Source organism: Canis aureus, chromosome 6 (assembly GCF_053574225.1).
Source record: "Canis aureus isolate CA01 chromosome 6, VMU_Caureus_v.1.0, whole genome shotgun sequence".
NCBI lineage: Eukaryota > Metazoa > Chordata > Mammalia > Carnivora > Canidae > Canis > Canis aureus.
The window spans coordinates 24,794,318-24,806,468 of NC_135616.1; the positions used below are offsets into that span (position 1 = coordinate 24,794,318).

A 12,151-nucleotide genomic window follows, 5' to 3' on the forward strand; every position below is an offset into this window, starting at 1 on the left:
CTTAAGTCTCTCTTCTCTTAGTATCTTCTCTTAGCGTTCATATGAACGCTAATCCTTGGCCAACACACCATCACCTCTATTTTGTCTTATAAAATTGATATTTATTACTGTTTGGATTTGTTTTGTATTGAGTGTTTATCAATTGTTAAACACCTTGTAAAATAAAATAACATTGCTGGAAATGAAAAGTTCTGCTGGAATTGATGAAGGTAGACACATACAACAGGAGTTTGAATTGTCGAATTTTGAACTTAAAAGCAGGAATGGAAAGAAAGAAGGCAGGGTAATGCAGAGAAGGTGCTGTCACATGCCAAATGAGCTTTGGAGTCATCCCTATTCTGTCTAATTGAATGGGGATCTCAGAAAAGGAAGAATTTATAGGGCACTTCTAACTGGAACCTCTGCTCTTTGAGTTGTTCTCATTTAAAGGAAAGATTCTTGAAATACATGTGGTCATATATGAAATTTAAATGAATGCCAGCAGCACTTGGTAGATGTCATCTATCCATTTGAGTATTTTTCCAGTTCTAAATTGTCCTTTTACGGCACTTTGCTCTCCATTCTCACAAATTTGAATGTTCAGATCCTTCCCATCCTTCAACTCCCATTGAAAGGACATCTCTTTCTTAAAGCCTTCTTTAACCTCCACAGGAGAAAGTTATTTTTCTTACTAATTTTCACATAATTTTACTTGTACATTTATGCCATTCATTACTATCTGCCTCTGCTTAAAAGATGCTCGTATAGTTTACCAAACTATGAAAGAACTACAATTGATTCATACATATACTCCTTCCTTCCACCACATTTATTGGGAGACTGAGTCGTAAGGGAAAGTATGGCTGAATGTACATAGGCAAATGCGGAGGAAACGAATATAATGGCAGCCACAGCTTCTCTGCAGGGGTGGCCCACCTCTCTTCTGGTGCCTGTGAAATCTGTTATGTTGGCATAAAGCACCTTTAACTAGACTCACCTATTACAGAATATTTATCCTCAAATATCCAAAAGTAGAGATAGAATCTAAGAGTCTTCATACTATTGATTATTTATACTTGGCTCACTCTCAAAGAACGAGTGCACAAATAACTGCATTTAGTTTTAGGTGTTCTTTTGTTTTTAATGTACAATCAATTTACATCTGCTTAAGAGGGATGATATATTTTCTCTTCCGTAATAACCAGAATTGTTTATTAGAGAATAATAAGTTACTGCAAAGCAACCACATAAGTATGTTTTCCTTTAGCTGACTCCAAAACTTCTTATTAAGCACTATTTCACAGAAAATAACAAATTATATGTTGTGGTCTGATTACTTGCAATAGGTACTTCTGAATAGAAGAGAACACATTAGAATGAGAATGCTTTGAAATATATCAATTGCTTTAGTTATAAAGAGAATTGCTGAAAATAAAAGCAGATGTGAATGTGATTCAAATTTAATATATTTGAAATGTAAAGTAAAAATATAATACACCTGGATAGAGTTATGCAAATTGCATGGATAAATTTTCCCCCTAGGGATAACTTCAGCATGTTCTCTAAATCCATTTAAAAAAAGAAAAGTAGGAAGCTGGAGATAATTTTTAGATATTTCCTTAAACCGATGCATAGCTCTTTTCTTATTTTATTGAATTAATAAAGTAAATATTTTTAAAGAATTAATGTAATCAGCTCTTTATGATTGTGAACTGCCTCTACTTAATTTTAGGTAATCAAGCATTTTTATTACTTCAGTCATTTGACACTATTCTCAAAGGAATCCCCTTACTAGTATTGTTCTCATTCTTAGGCGTATATGTATTTTCATTAGATGTAGATGTTCATTTCTATGTAGGAGTGTTTTTATTATTTGTTTGTTTTTAGTATTGCAGTTTAGAATAATAGAAACAACATGGGGGTAGGGCCAAAAGACTCGGGTTCGGTTCCCGAAACTGATTTAGCAAGAGATCTTGAATGCAGTGTAATGTTTTTAAGTTTCATTTCCTCATTTGTGCAGCAGACATAAAAATCTATGTTTGAGTGCCTTGTTTTGAAAGGGTCAAATGAGATAATGTATATGAAAAAACTCCAAGTACTATTTACATACCATTATTATTACATTTAGGAAATAACCTTACATAAATCATCCAGTATGAGTGCCCCTTTTTGTTTTTTTAGATAGTCAAATACACACATAATTAATGTGTGGGTCACAAAGCCACTTCTTTCTTTGCTTAACCGTAACTTTCTTGACCTAAACAATTTACCAGCGATCTAAGAAGTTGGAAGGGCTACAATAAACTTTCAAGCCTTCACATATCACTTTGTAGCTCGCTAACAAGGTTAACAATCCAACTTTTCATGTATCCCCAACCCGGCAATTATAAATAATTTTTTAAGACACCCAAGTGTTCGCTGGGCAGTCGTTCGCAGACGCATCACGTTTCTACGCTATGGAAATGATGACCCTACGATGTTTAAAAATAATGAGTCACTGCTCCACGGCCACAGCTCTCTGGACTTGCATTGTTTAAGATGATGTAGGTGGCTCAGTGTTGTCACGTTGCACGTTCAGTAGTAGTTGTGTTGAGGGGCTGGGTTTGTACCCTTCCAGCAGGGCTCTGGGAATCCACCCAGCCGAGCAGAAAAGGGTTAAAGGAGTCCAGCAGAGGGAAGTAGTGCGGAGTGAGTGTGTGTGTGTGTGTGTGTGTGAGAGAGAGCGAGAGAGCGAGCGAGCGAGAGAGCGAGCGAGCGCACAGGACAGAGCCTCGAGTTGCGGAGCGGACCCGTGCACAAGTTGCAAAGGCCACCGCGTCCGCGGCTCACGGCCCTCGCGGGCCCCGGGGGCACGGCCTGCGCCCGCGAGCAGCGCCCGGCGGGGGAGGGGGCTGGGCTGCGGAGAGGGGTCTCGCGAGGGTTTCAGGGCGTGGCCGGAGTGGGGGGCGCGCGGCGAGTGTGCGCGGGTGTGCGCGCGCGAGAGGGCGAGTGTGAGCGCGGCGAGTGTGAGCGCGGCGAGTGTGCGGCCGCGTCGCCATTCCCCGTGACGTCAGAGTGTATTGTTGTGAGCGGGGCCGAGCGGAGCATCCCCGGAGCTGTCACCGCGGCGGCCGCGGCGGCGGCGGCGCAGCGCGAGCCCCGCACGAGCGAGCGAGCCCGGCCGGCGCCGCCCCGCCCCCGCCCCCGCCCCCGGCCCGGGCCCCGGCCCCGCCGCCGCCGCCGCCGCCGCCGCCGCCGCCGCCGCGGCCCCAGCCCCAGCCCCAGCCCCCGCCCCCGCCCCCGCCCCCGGCCCGCCCGCCGCGCGCCGCCGCCGCCGCCGCCCGCGCGCCCCCACCCACCCCACCCCACCCCCTCGCTCCATCCCTCCCACCCGCCGCCGCCGCCGCCGCCGCCGCCGCCCGCGCGCCTCCCCCCGCGGAGCGAGTGCGGGTCACCGGGTCACTGGGTCATTGTCTCCGCGCCCGAACCCCGAGCACCCCGTGGAATCCCCCACGTCATCATCAGAACCATCAATGAGATGCAAACATGAAAGACAAGAGGAAGAAGAAGGACCGCACCTGGGCCGAGGCTGCCCGCCTGGTACGTACCGCCCCCCGCCCGCCGCCCGCCCGCGCGTCCCGCCGGCCCCGCCGCTCGCCCCGCCGCTCGCCCCGCCGCTCGCCCCGCGCCGGCGGAGACGGCCACTTCCAGCCGAGCCGCCGCCCGCTCGCCGGGCTCCTGCTCTTTGTTATTCTGCGGGAGTGGGCTCGCCCGGGGGCCCCTGTGTGTGTGCGTGCGCGCGCGGAGGGGCGCAGCCAGCATCCCGGGGAGCCCCGCGCCCGCCGCGCCCGGGACCGCCCGGGACCGCCCGGGACACTCCTCCCGGTACTTCGCGCTCGGGGCTCGGCTGTGCCTTCGCCACCGGCGGATTTCCGAGCGCTCGGCCCCGCTCGACTTCCCTCTCTGCCGCTCCGGAGACCTTTGTGTGGCAATTACCACTCCCTCCCGGGCCCTCCACCTCCCGGAATTTCATCAATAACTCTGTGCACGGTCTGTGTGTGTACGTTCGGCGTTCGTGAGTTCATACATTTCACACGTGCATGCACGGCGTGTGTCCGACACGGACTTGCGGGGCGTGTGCATGTGGGCTAGGGCGTGCGTGTCTGTGTGCCGTGTCGTGTGCATTATGTATGCACCCTGGTACGTGCATGTTTTGTGCGGATCAAGTTCGTTCGTGTTTTGTAGGTATTGTGTTCTGCTCGATGTTTGTGTGTACATTCTGTGCACGTGTGTGCAATTTTTTTGAGTGTGTGTCGGGGCGTGTGTCTGTTTGGTGAAGTTGGGTCAGTGTCATTTGTAGTGGGAGGTTATTAAGAGTGTACAGCTAGGTGTGTTTTAACGCTGGCTTCCTGGGCGGTGTTACTTGGCTGCTTTTCTTTAACCTTTCGGAGCTTACGTTTTAATCATCGAAAGAATGTCTCTATAGAAATGCTGGTTGGCAGAGGGGCGTCGGCGTCTTTGGTTTGATGCATGTGTATGTGTGGGGTTTTTTTTTTCTTCTTCTTCTTCTTCTTTTTCTTCTTTTAAAGGACAGCTGTAAACGGATTTTTTTTTAAAAAGGATATTTCTGTACAGTGTGCCTCACGGGAATGCAAGGCATTACATTTGAAGCTCAGCCTTTCAGGATTTCGGCTGCATAAATTAAATATTTATTTAGCAACTTACTGTCTTTTATAATTGGCCAAAAGAAAGCAGACTGCATGCCATAGAGGGTGGGGTGGGGGGTGGGGGTGGAGGAAGACCACAGAACATGTTATTGGGTTGACTTTGTAAAGATTGTTCTACCATAACTGTGGGATTCCTTTTTTTTTTTTTTTTTTAAGCTTTTGAGTAACTACATCATGCTCAAGGAGAACATTTGTCAAAAGTAATTATCTGAGTTTGGTTGAAGGGCCTTGCTGGTATGTTTCTGGATTGGAGCAAAGGGTTTTAAATAATTGACCCTATTGCCCTGTCGAAGAAGTGACAAAAGTCCCTTTTAATTGTGATCTAGTTATTGGATGTTGAAGTGGCTAGGCCCCTTTACTTCATCTCTTATTTTGTAGTAGTGTATATTATGATTTCTCCTCTTATCTGTGATTGTGTTAATTGCTAAATCACTCACTGTCTGGATGAATGGGCAGGTGATAGTCATTCTCTAATGAACTGCATCTGGGGGAGGAAACTTATCTGTGAGGAATATGCGAAAAGTAAGCAGTAAGTGTTAAGTAGACGCCAGATTGATGTTATCACTGAATTTTTCTAGAGCATAGTACATTACTTATTGTTTGCTCAGCCATTAATTCAGAATTGTGTGGGGGTGTGCAAGGCTTCTGAAAATGCATTATTCAGGTTCCTTGGAGTGGCAATCAAGTATTGTAGAGCTTCAGTGTGTTTTCTAAACAAGCGAATGAGTTGACTTATAAATATTTTAAAATAATGATTCATGAATTACCTCTATCTGCCTGCAGAGAATTACTTAATAAACAACCTTTTTTTTTTTCTGATGGAATTTAAAGCTTGCCATTTGTCTTCAACCAGTATTTGTTACTGTTCTTAAAATACTGTGCTCTATTTGATCTAAGCATGATAGATTTGTATTGATAAATCCTGAAATAGATTTCTGAGTCATAGCTTTTTGTTAAAAGTTGCCTTTTCCTCTTACAAAGTTCATTGATGGGAAAAGACACACTAGGAGTCATCAACACAAAAGAATTAATGATAGACCAGATGTCTCTATTTTAACCAGACATATTGAACTAGTAGTTATGGTAATTTTTCAATTTGGTTCAAGTTATTTTTCCCCTGGTAGTTGTACAAATGTGTATGTATTCAAAATGTGACAGTTGAAATAAAATACTGAACAAAATAGCAAGTAATTGCACTGGAAATATCTTTCTTAGAAATTTGTGTTTGTAATTGTGACTTATGATCCTTCTTAACTTTGTGAATAAAAGAAAAGGATCCATTTGGGTAAGAGGGTTTTTTTTTTTCCATGTTTCTTTATGATTACATGAATACATATAGACAAACTGTCTTACAAACTTGCATGAAAAGTTTTTATTCTTATAATTGTATTTACACGCCATTAAAAAGCAATGCTGTTTTAGGGGCATTTCTGTGCTAGAAATACTATCATTACATATTTTATTTTACACTACCCCTGCTGATTTTGCTATGGTTGTTGTTGTTAAGGACTTTTAGCCTTTTCTCCATCAAATGTTAAGCTAGGTGTCTGATTTTAAAAGTAAAGACTATGGGTAGACAGAAAATATGCACGTAGTTCTTGCAACATATGAACTAAAGAGAGTATCCAAATCAATATTAAGAATAACTTTCCAATTATACAGCATATAATATATATCTTCTACTGGAGAGAGTGGGTAAGTGAGATTATCTTGGAGGAGGGGAATCAGGGGAGAGGAAATGCAAAATATGTTTTTTGAACTGTGACCAAAAGCTTAGGTTTAAATGTAGCCTTTCCATTCATTTTTAAGAAAAATATATATGGAAGAAGAACAGTTCTTTGTAGAGTAAGAACTTCCAGTCAACAACATAATTTTTGCTTTCTTTCTTTGTGAGAAAAGTATATGGTCTGTAAATCTGCAAACTCTGAGTGGGAACTCCAGGGATTTTGCTTTAGATAGAGATGCAGCTATCAAGCCCTACCAATTTTCTCTTAGAAGTATATCATGTTTGTATATGGTGAGCTTGCTTAGCTTAGGAAACAGGGAATGGTAGTATAATTTTTTTTTTGTATTTTCAAGAATATCATGATTATTAACAGGCTGCCATTTTAAAACAGCAATACCATATATTTTTCTTTTCTCTTCTCTCTCTCTCTCTCTTTCTCCTTTCTGCCCTGCATCAGTTGGAGAAATTTCAGCCTTCAGCCTCCTTTACTCCCCCTCAGCCTTCTGCAGTTGTGGTTGTTACTTTGCGCATTGCCATTTAATATGGAGGCTGCTCCTAAACCAGATGCATTTTCATCTGTTTTATCTGCTCTTCTAAGGTTATAGAGTCTCAGAGGATCCCACAATCACATGGAAGTATCTTCTGTCTTAATATTTGTAGACCACAATAAGAATAAAAATCAAAACCATAACTCATGTCGAGCTAGGGCTTTGACTTTAATCCTTTTGACTTTTATCTCAGGTCTTCACTCTGTTACTATAAATACAGTTTAAACCATTGTGAAAGGATCTTCATGCTTCTTTGTAGAAAAAAAAAATGGGGATTTGACAGGACTTTGTTTTACTGCACTAAGGGGTTTCTTTGTTACTGGCTTAACACAGAACATACTGTTATTTATAAAATTATTCTAGGTTAATTCTTTTTTTTTTTCACATGCAAAAATGTTGTTGCTTTGAGAAGTGCCTTTTGATAGTTTCATCATTTTGTTCTATAGGGAATGCTGCTGGTAAGATAATGATTCAGTGTATTAATTTGTTTCCCGAGTTTGTTCTGTTTGTTTCATTCCCTACAATCTTTGTTTAGTCTCACTGGCACCTGAAAATAAATCTTAACAATCTTCAATAGCTTTGTGCTTGGTAACATGGCTGATTTATTTGCTTGTAGTTTAGGTACATTCACATAGATGACTATTAGTAGGGGTTTTTGTATTTTTTTTATTTGTTTTGTTTTTTGGTAGTTCAAGGTGACCTTTGGGGGAAAAATTAATGGTAAATTTGCCTCGTTGGGAGAAAACAGACATCAATCTCTTCATGCCATAGCAGAGAATTACTGAAGGTTTTAAGTAAATTGAAATTTTGTAAATCACATTCTATTAAAAATTAAGTGGGGGTATAGGAATTAAAGGAAATCTCTGCAAATCTTTTGCACTGAGAAGATTCTTTTGCATAATGCATTATATGCTAAATAAACTCTTAGAGTTCTCATGAAATAAAGCCAAATGGTGTTGGTGGCTGTTAAAATAGAAAGCAATTCATAATTGTCAGTTTACTGGTTGCCTTGTCTTTTGTCTTTGTATTTTAGAAATACATCTAGTTTTTCTAGAATGATGATATGTAGATGGAGAGGAGAGCATTGGTACTGCTTTTGTCATTCTTTCACTGTGCTAGTGGTGCTTAGATTTCAGGTTATGACCAGGCCTTGACAGTTTGACAACATTTCGACTTGTGATTTGGGGTGAGCCCCCGAGGTGCATATGGGCATAATTGTGACTGTGCTTATTGGCTTACAAGCCTGGTTAACGTATATGGCAAATGGAGTTTTATTTTCAATCACTTACATTTCAGTTGGTTTGATTCAGCTGTTTTCTGTGATCTACACGTAACATAATCTCTTTATGTTTGTATCTCATCATCTCTTCTTTCAGATGGGGAACCTAAATTTTCATTGCAATTTGAAAGATGGAAAAGAGTTTAGCAATTTCTCTGCCTCTTTGAATTTAAAGTTGGGAAAAACGTGTTTGAAATAAATGAGAAGTGTGAACTTAGGCCTAGTGTTTAGGTTGTTAATTTTTTATTTCCTGCTGACATGAAAGGGAATTTTAAGAGTTGATTCTTCCTTAAGGTTTTCTCTTCTTGGAGCAAGCCTTTGGTAGCAGATGATTCCTTGGATGTCAGGGACTCTTGGTGTGCTTTGGCTTTTAGACTTGTAGAGTTGTACCTGTAAAGGAATTTCACCACAGAGAAGTGAACTAATAGAGTAAAGAAATTTAATATTTAATAATGTAATAGTTTCAGCCTTTGCTGAAGTGCACTGAAAATGTGAAGTATGGTCCCTAACCATTTTAAGGGTTCCTACTTATACAGCTCAAACCCTGGGGAGGATACAAAGATACATCCTCAAGGAGTGTTGAGTTCAGTAGAGGAGAAAAAAGAAAACTGGGGGAAGACCGAGCAGACACCATCTGCAGGTGTCACATGAATGATCAAGCGGGTGCTATTTTATAGGTTTACAGAAGGGAGAAGCTGCATGGTATGTGGAGATTGCAGAAGGCTTAATGGATTAGGTGGAACTTGGTTTGTCCTTGAAATATGAGTAAGATTGAACAGGTGATGAGAGGAGAACATTCTAAGAAGAGATCCCTGCATGAGCAAAGGTGTCGTGTCAGGCAAGAAGATGGGGCCATGAGCAGACAAGTCTAGAAATATCCAAAGACTTGAGGGGATTGGCACCGCAATAAAGTTGAAAATTACATTGTGACCAGATTGAAGAGGGATTTGCAAGTTATTTCAAGACAGTTGGACCTTGTAAATTGTGGCGTGGGGCTAGTGGGGTAACTGGTAACAGAAATAGGATTTTTAAAACACACACACAAAACAAAATGACTCTCTCTCATAAAGAGAGGGAACACCAGTGGTCTGGGGATGTCTCTGAATGCTTCCGTTATTTGGTAATAGAGCCTGAAAACAAAATTGATTTTAGAAATATTTTAAATAACACAGCTTTCTTCTGACCTATAGCCTTTGCCAAATGAGGCAAAGTAAACATCAGTGAGTAATATACATTACATTTGTAGAAAATGTACACAGGGCACTTTGTTGCCTGAAATAGTCTCTTGAGATCAGTAGGTAGCTAGTGTTATTTCAGTACCTCAGTCTTCAAATGTGTGGTTTAATGATATGCCCAGTATCATCACCCTGTCTGTAAAGAGCAAAGCTGGCACAGGAATTTTTTTTTTTTTTCTAAATCTGTGTCATGTCTTTCTGATTTTTAAAAACCAACACAGGCATTTTAACTGATGTGAAATTAACTCATTTGTTGCACGGAGGCATAGGCAGGATCCAAGCCTACAGCAGACTTATTTCCAGCTTTTCAGATTCCCTGCTTGCTTTTCATTCCTCTTTCCCTTTTTCATCAAAAGTCTGCATAAAATTATTATTATCATTAATTTATCATTTAAAAGCTTCCCCACACCCCTGCTGCAAAGGTTGTCACTAGCAGATCCCAGCTCCTTCCTGACCCGGCTGGGAGGAGGGGCGTCTGTATAGAACCACTTTCAGCTATTTGCCAGCACTGAGTGCCTTGATTGTTCTGCTTTTGTCCGTGCACAGTTGGTAGCTGTGGAAATCTAGCCGGGATTGAAACTTTCCCTGAAGAGCCCTTGGGGAACAAATGGAAACATTATATGATTAGCCACATTGTTTTCATTATTAAACAAATCTACATAAAAGGGTAGCAATTAACAGCTTTATCAGCCTGAACTTAGACATCTACCTCTCCTCACCCCTCAAAATTCCCACTTGAAGTGAGAACAATTAACTGTTGCTGGTTTTAATGTCAGCAACTGACAACATTAAATTGGGAAAAGGCACTTCTGGTTGATTGACATGTAGCCCTCTGACACATTCTTATGTGTTTTAAGGCAAATTCATGCCCTGGGGTTAGAGCCAAAGGGCTTGTCAGAACATTGGCTTTAATAGCCGAAATGTATAACTTAAATGACATCCAAGACCTTAAAGGCCTTTGGTGGAACTTTGAGAACCTGAGGAATCCTCTATGGCAGTGCAAAACTATACTTAGTGGCCACACTTAGAAATTGTGTGAGTTTCCCCCCTAAATATATAGATGTATAATTTATTTTACAATAGTTATTTACCATGGATTTATTTTGCATATATTTAGCATAAATTAGCCCATGAAAAACCTCATAGTGGTGTTTAAAATTCCAAAATTGCTATTTTTTTTTTTTTTTTGGTGAGCTGTTCTTCAGTTACGCAGTTGTTGATTTCTGAATATATTATTTATGACTTAGAGGAGGAATAGTATGGACCCTCTTCACCTTATCAGAAGACAGATGGCATTTCTGAGATTTTGTTAACTATAAGGTATTAGAACCTATTTGAATAATTTCAAGGAGTTAGAAATTGAGATAGTATATCTGGACTTATTTTCTAGATCAGTAGATAGAGAACACATGATACAATGAAGCTGTTGGTTATTCTTGGTTTTATTTTTTACTGTCAAAAATAAATGACTGTATATATAATTTGTGTATATCAAAACCTTGTTGACAAGACAAAAGAACTGAGTTGCTGTCTGGACCATCAGGATTCTGTATAATGGTCTTTTAGTGTTCTGAGACTCCATTTCCATGTGGGGGAAGGGGTTCTCGCATACACAACAAGCAATTCTCTGACAACAGCAGGGTATCCAAGTATTCAACTCTGTTCTGGCACTATCTACCCAGAGACAGCATCAGATTCAACAGATTAAAGCTTTAGTCCTACAAGAGTTGTCCCCCATTCCCTTCAGAAGCCAATAGCAAGTCCAAGTGGTTGTTACTCGTGCTTGTGACTGACCTACCAGCTCTAGATTGGAAGTTCCAATGGCCTTTCATGAACTTCAGAAGCTAGTTGCAAGTCTAAGAAGTTACCTGTATTTCTGACTGGCTATAAATCAGAGCATCCCAAGATCTCTTCCTCAGATTCAATTAATTTGCTACACAGTTCATGAGACTCTGAGAAATATATCACTTACTAGATTATTACTAGTATGCATTACTTACTAGATCACTAGCTTATTATAAAGGATATAACTTAAGAACAGCCCCATGAAAGAAATGCATAGGGAAAGATGGGGGGATAGGGCATGGAGCTTCCATGTTTCTCCAGGTGAGCCACTCTCCCAAAGCCTCCATGTGTTCACCAACCCAGATGTGATCTGAATTCTGTCCCTTTGGGTTTTCATGGAGACTTCATTATATAGTCATGATTAATCAAATCATTGACCATTAGCACTTGATTCACCTCCAGCTCCTCTTCCTCCCCCAAGGTGAGGGAATGGGACTAAAAGGTCAAACCTAATCACATGGTTGGCTCTATTGTCAAGAAGCCCCCATCCCTAGGTGCTTTCCAGAAGTCATCTTATTAACATAATGAAAGACAGTTTTATCATTCTCAACACCTAGGAAATTCCCAGGTTTGGGGAGGTTTATGCAAGAAAAAGGACAAAGATGGAATATATATCATTATAAATCACCGTATCACCCCCTCTAACTGCCCTTCCCCCCACCATGCACGCACAACCTATACTCTCTTATTTTAAAAAGTATTTATAAGAAAATCCTTGAAAATATGTCATAATGTCTTCAGATTCTTGCAAGCAGAAGTTGTCTTTCCTAAATCCTTTAAAGCAATCCAAGAAATTAAGTATGATATTCTCCTTGATCCCTTTCCATCACTAT

The 12,151-nt window shown here is 41.2% G+C and overlaps 1 protein-coding gene across 5 annotated transcripts in view; it reads left to right on the top strand.

Moving 5' to 3' along the window:
• The first annotated feature begins 3,374 nt into the window (after nt 1-3,374).
• Nucleotides 3,375-12,151, top strand: part of ASXL3 (ASXL transcriptional regulator 3) — a 182,091-nt gene continuing 173,314 nt past the window's right edge. Inside the window, exon 1 of one of the 5 annotated variants that reach the window (XM_077900395.1) lies at nt 3,375-3,558. In XM_077900395.1, the coding sequence (XP_077756521.1) occupies nt 3,505-3,558 (54 nt within the window). In that variant the 5' untranslated portion in view covers nt 3,375-3,504. The remainder of the gene's footprint in view (nt 3,559-12,151) is intronic. The other 4 variants (XM_077900397.1, XM_077900396.1, XM_077900401.1 and 1 more) reach the window with 4 other exon arrangements.